This window comes from Plodia interpunctella, chromosome 13 (genome assembly GCF_027563975.2).
Source record: "Plodia interpunctella isolate USDA-ARS_2022_Savannah chromosome 13, ilPloInte3.2, whole genome shotgun sequence".
NCBI lineage: Eukaryota > Metazoa > Arthropoda > Insecta > Lepidoptera > Pyralidae > Plodia > Plodia interpunctella.
This window is the reverse complement of record NC_071306.1, coordinates 1,428,422-1,443,944: the sequence shown is the minus strand read 5'-3', so window position 1 is coordinate 1,443,944 and position 15,523 is coordinate 1,428,422. Positions and strand designations below refer to the sequence as shown.

Sequence of the window (15,523 nt, the reverse complement as noted above, 5' to 3'; positions counted from 1 at the left end):
AATTAATCGCTTCAACTCATGACTTAGGCCAGAAAACCTGCTAGACCATGGATTTCCAAGAACCCACTACCAACCGGTTATTGCATCCGATGATGTCGCAGAATACACTCCTCTATGACTCTATTTATATCCGAGGAACAGTTTAGGGAGGGCCCTTGATAGGTGAATAGCCATAATTATCATTACATTTATTTCGGATTTGTTGATCTTCACCTAATTTAAAAGGATTCAATCATTCATTAAAATCATTGAATCATTCATTAAAATCATTCATTAAAATCATTCATTAAAATCATTCATTAAAATCATTCATTAAAATCATTCATTAAAATCATTCATTAAAATCATTCATTAAAATCATTCATTGAAATCATTCATTAAAATCATTCTTTGAAATCATTCATTAAAATCATTCATTAAAATCATTCATTCATTCATACGTTCATTCATACGTTTAGCTACATCTCTCTCATCTGATCGTTTTCCTGATTTCTTCCGCAGCTATAAAGCGTCGGAGCCAAGACTCCGCTTTCCTACTTTCTCATCTTCACTTCAGTTTACTTCGTCTTCGGCACCATAAATTTTCAGACCATTTGCACGCATTCTTTTAACATCAAGCCAGCATTTTTGTGACACGTTATTTTAGGTTAAAACCTTTCTATAATATTACGTTATTTGAAAATATAACAACGTTTTTTACTATTCTAGTTTTAAACTTCACCTTTTTAGTTTTTTATCATTCTCTACTTATTTGTTACTTTAAATTTAAATTCTATTCATATAAAATAATCAAATGGAATGAAAAGTTTTTCGCATAGAGTTCAATTCGAGTTTTTGAAATTATGAAGTAACAGTCCAAAGAGACACAAATTATTTACCCCAAAAATATTTTTACTACTTCAACAGACAGTCGTACAAAAAGTTATCTAACCCTACCCGAGTCTGTCATGATAGTAGACAGTTTACTCATCTCTCCAGAAGCCCCTATAAGCCATATTTGCCGAAGGTTTGACGGGATAATCTTACAAGAACCCACAACGAAATCGAATATTCAATAGATATTTTTGTAGGGTAGATTAGTTACACAAAATGAACTTATAGGATCGAATAATAACATATTGACGTAGTATGTTTCTCTCTCTAATATCTGAGCCTTTTCCTGGTTTCTTCCACACCCATTGAGCGTCGGAGCTCAAGATCCGCTTCGCTACTTTTTCGTCTCAACTTCGCACGGTCTCGTCGGCATCCCTAATTGTCAGACAATTGTCACGTTTACATCCTTGACGACATCAAGCGCTTTTTGGGTTTGCCTCTTCTGCGACATAACTCCTGATTTTACATGAGTTTAGGGTAGTCATTCTATTTTCATCCTCATTAATTCTTCCCTTCGTATAAGTACATATTATCAAAAATCGTAAAATATTCTTGTTAGTTTGTTTTAAATAACTTTATTGAACACTAGATGTTGCCCGGGGCTTCGCTCCCGTGGGAATTTTGAGATAAAATATAGCCTATAGCAATCTTGGATAATGCACTTTTCTAATGGCGTAAGAATTTTTGAAATCGGTTCGGTAGTTTCTGAGATTATCCGCCTCAAACATACAAACTCGCATAGTCACAAACGTTTACCTCTTTAAAATAATAGTATAGATAATAAAACACAAAAAAGTATAACAATTAAAAACTTAAAAGGCAATGACGAATTTATCCCATGAAGAGTTCTCATCCAGTCAACCGGATTTCCATCCTACCTTGAATAATTGATAGTATTATTAGTCAATTATGTTCTAATATGATAACTGTAACCTCAAAAAACCTTTACAGTAGCGGTGCTCCAAGTTCCCAAGACACAGGGTTCTCTATTTTGGGAGCCAATGTTTATACTGTGCACATTTTTTTAAAACAAACTCATTTTATTTAATTGGATTTATTTATTTTATTCCTACGCTGACGTCGAGTCTCTGGGCGTAACAGCCGCGAATGACAAAATAGGAGAATTCTTCAAAATAATTAAAGCTTTCCGGTCATTTCCTATTCGTAACAGTCCCATAGATCACCCGGGCACATTGTGGTCCCGGCGAACGTTGCTTGGTTACAATAGTTAGCTTTGGCTCAACGCCAGACCACCTAGCAAATAGGCTTAGTTATTACTCTGAGAAAAACTCACTAATCTAACAAATAGTATACAAGATAGTAAATCTATACTTATATATCGTCTATAGAATAAGTATAAAATCCAGTAAAATATGTCAAAGTGAAACTTAGAAACTGCCCCCCCCCCCCCCCCCCCCGCATACTAGAGGTTCGAGGGCCGTCTTTTAGAGAGAAGATTTGTATTTTTGTTTGTAATGGATAAACTCAAAAACTACTTGACCGATTTTGATGAAATTTGGATAAGAGACAGACGAAACCTTCTGGAGTGACATAGGTAACTTTTTATTATGCTAAGGTGACCACTTCAAGTGAGCCGCATGACTGTCTCTTTGCTTGCTCGCTCAGTATTATAAAAAATGTATGTACAATAAATAGTATAACTAGCTGCGTCCCGGGGCTTCGCTCCCGTCGGAATTTCGGGATAAAAAGTACCCTATGTGTTATTCCAGTTTATGTTCTACTCGTATACCAAGTACCATAACAATTTGTCCAGTAGATTTTGCGACGATTTTAGGACAGTAGATTTTCCCACGGGAACAGTTATTTTTCCGGGATGAAAGGTACTCTATGTTCTTTCCCACACATCGAACTAAACGTATGCAAAATAAACATACCTTCGCATTTATAATATTAGTTAGGATTAGGTTTAAAAGGGAATTTCAGTCACACGATAATACTCATAACGAAGCACACCAATATCCTTGAAAATAAACAATAATCTTAATGAACCAAAGTTTAAACCATACTTAAAGTGATACAGCAAAAACTTATATCTAAATGAGCAACACGAAACGCCGAAAACGGGGTTGCAACGAACAATTTATTTCACTGAATGCATTTGCACTTCGCATGCGAAAAAATATAGTTTATGCCATTAATAATATTGTAACCACAGTTACTTACTTGCTTATCATATTTATTATTTCTCTGATATTTATTTACAAGACATTAGACATGATTCATTATGTAAATAGGCTTTCGTATTGTTATATATAATGTAATCATAACTAACCTGTATTTATTTAATGCTAGATATTCGTATAATAGGACGTATTTTTACATTTAGTTTTATGCACGCAAAATTATTGTAATATATTAAAAATATTGAGCAAGAAATAATCTAAGAGACTTTATAATAAAATCTAGATAAAAGAAATTAAAAATATAGATATCGGCCCGCCCCGGTTTCGATCGGTTAAAATCATAATTTAAAAACTGTTACTCCAGATGGTTTCGTCTATCTGTGTGCCTAATTTCATCAATTCTAGTAGTATTTGAGTTTATTCATACCCTACTTCATTTAAAAATACATATATCTCTTTATAATATTAGTATGGATAAATATATCGAACACAATATCGAGGCTAAATAACAGATGACGCTCAAAAAAAGAAACAAAGAAAAAAGAAAAACAACAGATAAACCAGCCAGTATCGACACAGATTGATGAATAAGTAAATGAATTTATTTGAATTTATTCCAATTAAACCGCGCCACGCTAATTGGAGCGAATCGTTGCGTTGGTTTGTTTTCAGAAACACTCGTTTTTAAATTTAACTTTAAGGTTTAAGACGAAGCTATTCTTTATTAGGATAGTTTGCATGTGTAAAAATATTTTTATATGCATATAATGAAACACGATAATCAAATGTCACTTTAATATTACGCAAAGCTCGGCGAAGATGGCGCTACTGGTACAACTAAGGTACACAAAACCGCCAATTTGAATTTGAAATTGCCAATGGAGGCAAAAAACGCCAATTCTCAGTATGGTTGCAGATTTACGATCAAAAATACCTTCTACGCAATCGTGGTGCGTGTTTAAAGGAAAAAGGAAGGATTGAGAGGATTCTCCTGAAAATAATAACACCATTTTAGGTTATGTTCTGCATTATTTGGTCAACTGTGGTCATAAACTGATATAAACTTGATTTTGACTGAAGATCTTACCTGTATGAAGTCCATATTTTAATAAATCTTCACGTGTGAAGTGTTCCGAGCTTCATTTCGACCGTATCCTGGCATTAAAAATGCGTGCGTGCGGCGTATCCCATAGTTTTCGAAGTTTTTTTATCTTATGGAAAACAATTTTTCCCAATATTTCGGCACCCGAATGTGCTACATTGTTGTATATTTTCACAAACGAATGCTTACACAATGAAAGGATTAATAAAGTACTCTAAAATAAATGTTTTAATCGATATAGCAAAAGCCGGCAAATCTTTTGTGTACCTTGTTGAGACCGTCCCTGTAATCAAATGGTCCCAGGTTCGAATCCTAATGTCGCAAATAGTCATGTCAGATGCGTTTAATAAAATCTGACACCAGTGTTAGCAGTAACACACTCGCTATGAATGAACAGTTTAAGCTAAAGACCTTGGAAGCATAAGTAGAATATTATATAACCCTTAAAAATAACAACAAAGCCTTAACCTGGACATATGCCAGTTGGGGTAAAGCAATTAGAACAGGCCTTGAATTTAACCCGAAGTTATTATTGCTATATGTAACCCTCACTCGTGGGAGGCAAGTTTCGGAACTTAAAGTTGTAGACGGAGACACATATGCGACTTTACTACAACAAAGCCGCCCATGACATCCCGTTCATTAGGTAGATCTACTACTGATACAGACTCCAAAGTTTTGCTTTCCGAAATATTAATACTTCGCTTGGATAAAAATATAATAAATTATATATACTTAAACCTTCCTCAGGAATCTCACTGTCTATAGGCGAAAAGCGCATGAAAAAGAGCGCAGTAGTTTTTGTTTGTCGCGAACAGACAGACAGAAGGGGCAGATGACTTTATTTTGTAATATTGTAGAGTAAAAAAAATATTTAGTGGTAAAATTTCGCGATTCTTATTTTAACTTCAGACTTCAACGCTAACATGTCAAAATTTTCGCCCGTTTCAGTTATCTGAACTGAATAATCGTGTGTTCAGTCAAATAATAAAAGTGTCCAATGATTATCACGCAAGCCTCTGATCGAAACGTCCCAGGTTCGAATCTTACTCGTGCTATATGACTTTGTACACCAATCTGTCTATAGATCAACACTTATTATTTTAAAAAAAACTTCTGGTGAAGGAACATATCTGTTGAGAAGTTTTTTTTTATTATATGAGAAACCTGGAAGCCTAAAGACTTCCCGTAAATACAATAAAAGCAAACCCTACAGATTTAACATAAAAACGTAATTAATCTTCACAAACATAAATACATTGAATTCATTAATTAAAAGCAAATGTCCTTCGTCCGGTCGTGTAGTAATTACCATGGGTGAGTTGGCCCTGCAAATTATATGGGTTCAGTGATAAATCAAGTTAGAATTTATTTAACGAATGTGTTATTTTAAACACATAATTATGTCTTTTATTTACAATCTTATGTTCGGGATCTCGAAGGATTGTGTGCTCATAGTATATATTTTATGTCTGTATTATTAATTTTATTAATATATTTTATTTTATTAATAAAACTTAGTTCTGCCCTTCGGTTTAGTAGTACAAAAATATGCATGATTTGTAAGTATTTATATTAATTTAAGAAGAAAATAATGTATTTAATATTTCTGTCCATTTTTAGGTTGAAATTGGTAAATATAAATTAAAACTTTCAATAAATGTAATTGAATTGGATTCAAATGCCTTTAACATTGTTATATTAATTGTTTTTTGTCTTCCCATAAAATAAATAAAAATAACATATTCAGACTAATAAATTATACTACGACGATGTATCTTCTAGATGTATACTTCTAGAATTATATAATAATTCACTAAGAAGTGAAGAAGATTCACTCTCCATTGTACAAACACAGATTTTGCAATAAATGTTTTTACTTTGACTACCAGGCATGATATTTTCGGATGCAACGTCTCATATAATTACAGTCAAGCTTAGGTAAGTTTGTTCAACCATCAATAACTTAGGAAATACAACCAATTTTCATTGCACAGTCGTAAAATCTCTAAATTCTTATACATAAAACCATACATCAACCGAGACACGCAACACTGTCACAAGTTTAGGCAAAAAGCCCTGCCACGTGTATAGTGTAGTTGGAAATCGTGGCGAATTCACTCTTCAAGATTAGGCTGTAACAGTTACATTACGTTCAACTGTCGCGAAGATTTGTTGCGTTGAGATAAAGCAGGTTTTGTACCCGCTTTCAACATTTAATTAAATGGTGTTTGAGTTTACGCGTGAATTTACTTATGTTTAGTTTAAAAAGCTCAATGGCATACTTAGTTCTTTTGACATTTGTCAATTTTTAATATGTTGAAAAACTGGTGGGAAGTCTAACTGGGTAGAATTGTTTAAAAGCTAAAATCAAACTTTACGCCAGTAATATAACAATCGAGAATGACTTTGTCGACCTCGGTGGCGCAGTGGTAAAGTTCTTGCCTCTGAACCGAGAGGTCCCGGGTTTTATCCCCGGTCGGGTTATGATGGAAAATGATCTTTTTCTGATTGGCCCGGGTCTTGGATGTTTATCTATATGTATTATATATGTATTTGTTATAAAATATAGTATCGTTGAGTTAGTATCCCATAACACAAGTCTCGAACTTACGTTGGGGCTAGCTCAATCTGTGTGATTTGTCCTAAAATATTTATTTATTTATATATTGTGTCGATTCCAGAAGCACTCCTGAACTAAGCTTAAAATAACAAGAATCCTTAAATTAACAAAATAAATGTAAACAAAGCCAGACACGCTAAATGTGGTTATCTGAAACCCAATATGGTATCGACCAAAATAACATACAAACAAAAGAAAATTCATATTAAAACTTTACAAAGTGAATGCAAACCTAATTAGGTTTTGTGCACGCATTGCATATTTGTTGGTAGTTGAATTAGTTCAGGTTCATCGAAATGAATGCTTTTTTTTATAAAAATCCAATTAGTTTTGCTTGATAAAACTATTGGATTACTTTAAAGATTTATTTTTTTATTAATTTCGATTAAAATCCTATCTTATATTGAAACAATCATACAAACTGTTAACATTTATTGTGAAAAAAAAATGTCATCAAGAACTGTTTCGTGGATCTTATGTAATAAATAAAATCCACCTAAAGTCGCTCACCGCGTCAGTCTGTTTCTATAAAAGCAAATTTTTTAGCAATTCTCACTAGTAATTTCTGTAACTTTCGTTTGAAAAATGAAGTAAAAACAAATGTATATAATCGGTGTAAAATAAATTTATTTGATTGTTTATGGTTATCACGGCAAGTCGAGTAAAAAAAGCGGCACAGCCGTACCATCCTTTTCTCGAAGCAATTCAGGCCAATTTCAAACCCCAATAACTTCGTTGTTGATAAAACAGGAAGCCTGAATTTTCAGTAACCAAGCAGGTATTGTATAAACACTATATATTTCAAATTTCATTCAATTTGAACCAGTTGTTTAAGAATTGTAACTTGTTAAAGTTTCTTAATTTTGTCACTCACTCACTCACTGACTGGCTGACCGTTTCAGACAATTTATTCCCGAAGCTTTATAAATCTCGTACAAAGCCTGGCCGGATCGCAAGTTATGATATCATAATAAAATTAACGCTTATTTTTCAATGCATCACAATATAAGGTCATTTAAAAAAAAAATCTTTCAGCACTAAATAAATCATGGATTTTCCAATTTATTTGAAAACCTCTTGAAGCCTTTGATGAAAGCACTCGCTTCTGAAGCATTTTCGAAAGCGTGCAATGTAAACCATAAGCTGTCATAGAACACCGAGTGGCATTGGAAAGGAAATTGGAGATTGGAGAAAGTCTACAATTGGCTTAGATTGTGTAGCAATTATTTGTTTTTTTTTTTCAATTTGAGGCGCGGATTTAGATTTGGAAATATTGGTATCGCATATATTATATTTTGTCGTTTATCTACGTTACCTTTATGTTATAATGTCCTCTGTAGTTTATAGCTCTTATGGATAAAACTATACTATAATTATAAAGAGGTAATCGTTTGTGAGTTTGCATGTTTGAGGCGGGTAATCTCCGAAACTACCGAACCAATTTCAAAAATTATTTCATCATTACAAAAGTACATTATCCTAGATTGCTACAGGCTATATTTTATCTCAAAATTACCACAGATTTGAAACCTCGGGCAACATCTAGCACAAAATAATTTTAAATTTTAATAAAACTGATAGATTAAGATGGAAATGCGATCTAAACTAGAAATAAAAGACAGATCTTTGTAAAACGATAAAATGGCGTAATTCTATTTTTTTCTTAATAGTGACAAAGAATGCGTTCCAACACTTATGTTTATGGTTGTTTGTAGCTGCGTTCATATTTCTACAAATTTTACATGAAAAAGTGCTTGTAAAAGTCTTAATTTCTGAATATATGCTTTGCCTTTGATTCTGTGACCTAGTTGTTATTGTGCCAGGCGATTATTAAGGTCCAGAATTCAATCTTCAGTCAGTCCATATATCAGAACATATAGCAGTAGGACGTCGAGTAGAACCGTCTGTGATGTACAGTTCCTGATATCCCACATGGTCAGTGCCATATATGTGACAATCAGTACAAGATAATATTTATTAGGTACTGTACCTCAGTGCCCTGGACTTTAAGTTTCATATGGTCTTCCCTGGTGGTCTTCCCGTCTTTCCTCTTCTTCCAGCAGTATCCGTCCCGTCGGTACCGGACTTTCTTACGGCTGTACAGGAGCATGGAGCCGCTTTTCGGACTGAAACAAAAAAATGGCATTAAAATTTATAATTAACACTACTATAAAACTGATAAATATTTTCTAGTTTTTCCTAAGTGTTCGTTTATTAATAAAAAACGGATAGAATGAAATGTCAATATATTTTTATTTTTTTTAATAATATTAAGAATTGACTTAATACAAGAATGGGTCTTAGTAAAAGCTCAAATCGATGACATAAAAATGGTAATAAACATGACCTTATTTTATTATTTCTGAGTCAGAGATGATAGCTGAGGTCTGGTCGTGAATTTTTCATCCGAATTTTACATATTCAGTGATATTTTATTGGTACAGTTGACTTCATGTATTCTACATTGCAAAATCGCAAAATGACAGTCACAAAAATAACCTACGAAACGAACGAATGTAAGATACTTCGAAATATACGACACGAGCTCTGCCTTCTCTTTTATTTCATCAAGGAATGCCCTTCTTGGCTTTCCTTTTCCTCTTCTTGCTTCGATTTTTCACACTTTATAGTGACAATATCCCGCAGGTGGTGAGGAACCTCCAGGAGCTCTACGGTGACATTTACACGCTGAAGAACGTGATACTAGCTGGTGCGCACACGCACAGTGGGCCGGGCGGTCACTTGGTCAACTTTTTGCTTGACGTCAGTATACGCGGCTTCTCCCGCCAGACTTGATTATAATATGATATTTTATTGGTACATATGTACCAATAAAATATCATATTATAATCAATGATTTATTATTAATATAGCAATAACAAATAATTTATTTCCGTGACAAATATTTTTTACAAACATGTCATTTTTGCCACAAGCTTTTATTGTCGTCGGAGAGACAAAAACCTATTTGTTGGTTGATATTTTGCACATATTATCTTGTAATTAAAGTTTTAATTAAATAATTTTACATTATTGTGTTACTCACTGTACCAAATAATAAAGAGCTTTCCCACACATTGTTTGTGGATACAGTAGTATATACAACGTTGCATTTTTGTTCCTGGTCCTAGATTTTATGACACCATTTTAAATAATTTATCAAAAATTTCATATGATCTGTGTCTCATCAAGTATTCATCATTCAATCGGTGGCGCAGTGGTAAAGTGCTTGTCTCTGAACCGAGAGGTCCCGGGTTCGATCCCCGGTCGGGTCATGATGGAAAATGATCTTTTCCTGATTGGCCCGGGTCTTGGATGTTTATCTATATATGTATTTGTTATAAAATATAGTATCGTTGAGTTAGTATCCCATAACACAAGTCTCGAACTTACTTTGGGGCTAGCTCAATCTGTGTGATTTGTCCTAATATTATTCTTCTCCACACGTTTAATTGTAAATATGTGAAATTTCAAGAATATTGGTCGAGTAGATAATGCGTGAAGAGGTAACAAACAAACAAACTTACTTTCGCATTTATAATATTATAATATTATTTAGAATAAAGAAGCCTACAATTCTGTCGCCTTCCTCTTTACAAATTCCATTTCTCAATTTCTGGACTTTTGCACGGTTATTTACAGCAGATACGATAATTCGCTCGTAAACCGGACCGGTTTACGGCTCTATAAATCCGTTTCCGGACCGTGTCTATAATAATTCAAATGATCACGATTCATGCTTCGAAACCGGCCGTAAAGTTATCTCATTATATAGATTTCAAGGTTCGAATGTATGAAGTTGTAACACCTACTGTTTAAATATTAAAATCTTAAGTTAGCTGTGACTAGGAGATTCGCTGTTTGTTTTTTTTTTAGGATAAAGAACACTTTACGTTTTTTTTATTTAATCTAAACTTTGTTGAACAAAGTTCATCGAAATTCGCTTGCTAAAATAAATGGCTTAACAATGTTTGATGTGCCCTTGGCGGGCGTCAACCTTCAATTTAAGTGATATTTTTTTAACTTATAATAAAGAAATCGGAATTAGAATATATTCCACATAATTGAAACATATGTACAATCAAACGCTCATCACCTTGTAAATAGACCTATAGGAAGCAGTACTAGCATCGGTTTTGCAATGAATTTGGATAGTTTGATGTGCGTTCGACTGTACATTCGAACTTTGAATGCGAATGTCTAGTTTAAAATAATTATTCTCATTTTAACAGACAAGTTTCTCCTCTCGTATAAAACAAAACGCTGTTCTATATTCAAACCCCATTTCACCTTTAAAACAAAGGCTCCCATCGTAATTCACTGATGCACTTTTATTTATTCAAGCAATAACCCGTCGATAGTAACTGCCAATATATCCCGTGACGTCACAACCATACGCAGATGGCGATTTAAAAAAATAATAAAAAAAGTTAGAACAATCCATTAGGATTGTCAAGTCACAAATCACGAATCGAACAGATATATCTGGCGATTTGTGTTAGTTTTTTTTTTTTTTTAATTCAAATAGAGAATTTGTCAGCCATGATGGTATATGTCAGCAATGTGTTTGTCTAAATGTGACGAGTTTAAGCTTTGCCGCTTAACATTTGTTTGTGGAGTTTCTAAAAATGCTTTATATTTTTAGAATTGAGTTTGAATATGGTTTTATTTATCGTTTTATTTTGACGTCAATAAGTGATGTATATCATCCTAAATTGAAGAAAGAAATTTGAATTTGAATTTTCGCTTAATGTACTTTTTTCTGTGTATTAAGTTCTTCAGCTGCGTACCTCAGAATGTAAAATGTGAACCATGGAATAATTAGTTTTGAAAGTAATTAAATTTAACTTATTTCTTTATAATTTAAGTACATTTACTTTAAAATTCAGTATTGTGTTTGATTAAGCATTATTATCTTTGTCCGTTAATAATGTTTAACAACTAATTTCAATTAATTAACTTTTGTTAATTTTGTTTTATTAACACTCCTTTTGTAAAACTAAACCTGATTCTGCAGTCAAACCATAATATTTGCGGAACTTATTTACAGTATGCTTGTATTGTATATAATGATACAAATAAATAAATCTAAGCATAATCTAAGCATTATTACTTCATGAAGAATACATAATTCATTAAAACTCGAAGAGCATATGAAAAACTTGAAACGATTTAAGAGATATTCGACGGTATACCTCGATTATTTATACAAAATCTGGTACATATATCTCTGCAATTGACCGAGACTTTGTATCAAAGGGGTAACCTTACACAGCAAATTTGGGTTCATTTTAAACGCGACTCGAACTTTTGCTTCATCCCGCTTTGTTCGTAAAACAGGCCACGTATATGTGATTTTTATGTGTATTTGTGAAATATTTAAAGTGTAAGCAATGAATATTTAAGTTAACATTCGAAAATGCCCGTTTTTATTACGTTTCTCCGTCAAAATTGGCTTTTCGAATTAGAGTTTTAAACCCAATTCTTTCTTCACATTAAAATAAACAAATAAATATATATCTTATATATTTATTTTAATTAAGACCATCTGGTCTTATTATTCTTCTCGGCTGCGGCAACCGCTTCTTTTTAGTACCTTAGTAATACTTGGTGACGGGTCGGACACTCAAAATTTTTAGTCCTAATATGACGCAGTATTCTTATAAATCTATAATTAATTTACGTCATAATTAAGGCACTGTTACAGTTGTTAAATTTTTACGGCAATTTAAAATAATATATTGAATATTTTTCATGTATTTCATATTTTGTGACTACCCTGACTTCATTGTCACCTGCTGGCGCTGTTTCATCTTTATCATGCCAGTAGTTTGTAGCTTGTGAGAAATAACTAAATAAATATAAAAATTGACGAGAAAAAGTGCCTGTGAAGGTCTAATTTCAAAATAAATGATTTGAATTAGAATTCAAGGCGTATGGATCTAATTAAACAGTGACTTAGCATTAAAATAACACTTTATTTCTATAACAATTCCTAGAATCAACTTGACAAATCGGCCGCGGTTCACTTCCTATCCAAAGGACACGACACGAGCCGCCATTTGTCCGTACAGATTAAAAAGGCGAGTCGGTAATGTCCACTGCGCTCGACGTAAATTATTTTTATTGTCCTTTCCGGCCTTAATTAAAATATGCTCGGCATTTTTCGGGGTTTTTCGGCTCCCAACGAGCCTTGTTTATTGCGACTAAATAGTAGGACTATGCGCATGCGTACATATTTCAAGAATTCCGGATTTTAAAGTCAACACAGATTAGTTACGGGCTTGTTTTATGATAAGCGTTTCAACACCAGAAATTATTACATTGTACCTATTATATGTATATTATATATATTTTTTCAGAAAACGTTTTGTTTTATGATACCTTATTTATGTTTTGCATTAATTTCAAATAACTTTTTTCGACCTCAGTGGCTTAATGGTTAACATGCCTGTCCGCTAGTCACGTGGTCTTGGTTTCTGTCTCCGGTTATGTCACGATGGAAATTGATATTTTTCTGATTGGATGTTTATCAATAACATATAATTATGTATCATATATAGAATAGTTGAATTAGTATCCCATAATAGGTCTCGAACATACTTTGAGGCTAAGTCAATCCGTATAATTTGGCTATATATTAATCTATTTAAGTGCTATTTATGAGACACTTCTGTAAAATCTTATTTTTTGAATTCGGAAAAATGAAATGTCCGAACAATAAACTCGGATTAGTATTTTTAACTACGAAAAATGCAGAAAATAGCGCGCCGATTTCCCAATCGATTAATTATGGCCTACAAAAACAAAAGTTAGCACCGATGTGCATTCCCAATATCGTTGATAGGCTTATCGATAAATCAGCAGGCAATTTCCCCACATTCCGGATTTATCGTCGAAAAACGTCAAAATTACTGGCATGCGCTGCAATAAAGAGCAGTTGTTAAATAGCAAATAAATATCTCAATCGAATAAGAGTTATGTTGGCAACACACGAACAGTGAGGCAGATGTTTGACGTGTGGCCCAATAGTGGGGCTTTGAGCTAATATAATATGCTTCTATCTTGACTGGAAATGGAAGAACATGTTTCCGTACTTAGACTCTTGTAATGTTTTTGTTATAATTCATATAAATATATCAATTATTTTTACATCTGATTTTTACCTTCCGTCAAAATTTCCTTTCATATCGTAATTATTTTCAAAAAAGATAGGTACTTTCATTTCTTGTTATCGTATTTTTTATTATGCCTGACGTCATAACACGAGTGCTAATGACGTCTGTGTGAGTTTCTTATGGCTAATCTATTGAAAAGGTCTACAATATAATTAATATAATACAATTTAATAGCGCACATAGTTCAGTTTTAAGAAAATCTGTGAACTGTTTGAGCATACAAGAATATGGCACAGCAAATTGTAAGAACAGATCCCAATACAGGACAAAATTGCAAGTAGGTAGACAAATTCCAATATTATATATCATGTTCACCGAAGACCATAATCCACAAGAGTCATGTTACGTATATAATGGGGGAAAAAAATGACAATTGTTCCATTTTTGAAAAATAGGCAATCGTAAATATGGGGAATTGGGGAATTGCCGACACTTTATTTTCGACTCAGCCATCAAATTATGAGGTTTGAGTGACGTGTAACCTTCGAATCAGTGGCTTGCACCACACGAATGTTCCCAAACAGTGCTACTCGCTTCGCCTGACACCAAATGCTTCTTGATACAGTTGACTACATTTTCAAGTTTAACGTTTATTTTGATAAAAAATATCATCTCAATATATACCCATACTACTCGTATTATTATAAAGAGAAAAGATTTGTATTTTTTGTTTGTAATGAATAAACTCAAAAACTCAGTAATTTTTTAAATCATTTTTTTTTAATCGGCTACTGGGCCGATTTTGATTCGGCACAGAGATACTAGCGAAACCTTCAGGAGTCTAATTTTTATTATGGTCTTACCCGAGAGAATCCGGGGCGAGCGGCTAGTTCCTTATATACTACTAATCTTACTAATATTAGAAATGCTTAAGTTTGTGAAGATGTATGTGTGCATGTTTGTTACTCTTTCACGTAAAATCGACTGGACGTATTGTTTTTAAATTTGGTACATCGTAGAATATTATAATAGCACCCGCAGGGATAAAAGTACCCCATGTGTTTTTTGGGATATTTTTAGACGCCGCTAGTTGTATATAAAGAGTACTTCTAGTAGTAGCGACAAGCATACGGCTTATCTGATGGAATGTTTATTTTATCAAGATAAATAACATCAAGTACTCACTATTTCATACTAAATGAGACAGTTTATTTGTCTTCAATAATATTTGTACTTTTATTTGTTGGTTTTTTTTTCTCATTTTATATAATAATGCATAAATAAAAATTTTTGATCAACTTCAATCTTAGAAATTTTCTACATTTTAAATTTTCAAAAATCTTTAATACCGCTTTAAATTTGCTTTAAATTTTCCATTGTGTAATTGAAATATTTTGTTGCCCAAATGTTCATAGCCGCAAGTTACACCCTGCATTCTCCAAGGTGGTAACGGTGTATCTGCAATGTCTTAAGACTAGATCGATGTGCAGTTGACTGTACAAGTCGCTACGCCTGACACCGAATGCAGTGCAATGCTTTAATTGCAATCACACGGCATGCGATCCCTTCGAAGGTAGGCGAAAAATTAGTTTTTCTTTGTTGCTAGTTTCGCTGTCATTTGATTTGTAACGGAACTTGAAAATGCAATTTCTTTCTTTAACTT

General features: G+C 33.1%; 1 protein-coding gene across 5 annotated transcripts in view; it reads right to left on the bottom strand.

The window, feature by feature from the left end:
* Window positions 1-15,523, bottom strand: part of Camta (Calmodulin-binding transcription activator) — a 182,078-nt gene that overhangs the window by 38,012 nt on the left and 128,543 nt on the right. For all 5 annotated transcript variants that reach the window (XM_053754066.1, XM_053754064.1, XM_053754067.1 and 2 more), the window contains exon 5: window positions 8,733-8,868. In XM_053754066.1, coding sequence (XP_053610041.1) covers window positions 8,733-8,868 — 136 coding nt within the window. The remainder of the gene's footprint in view (window positions 1-8,732; window positions 8,869-15,523) is intronic.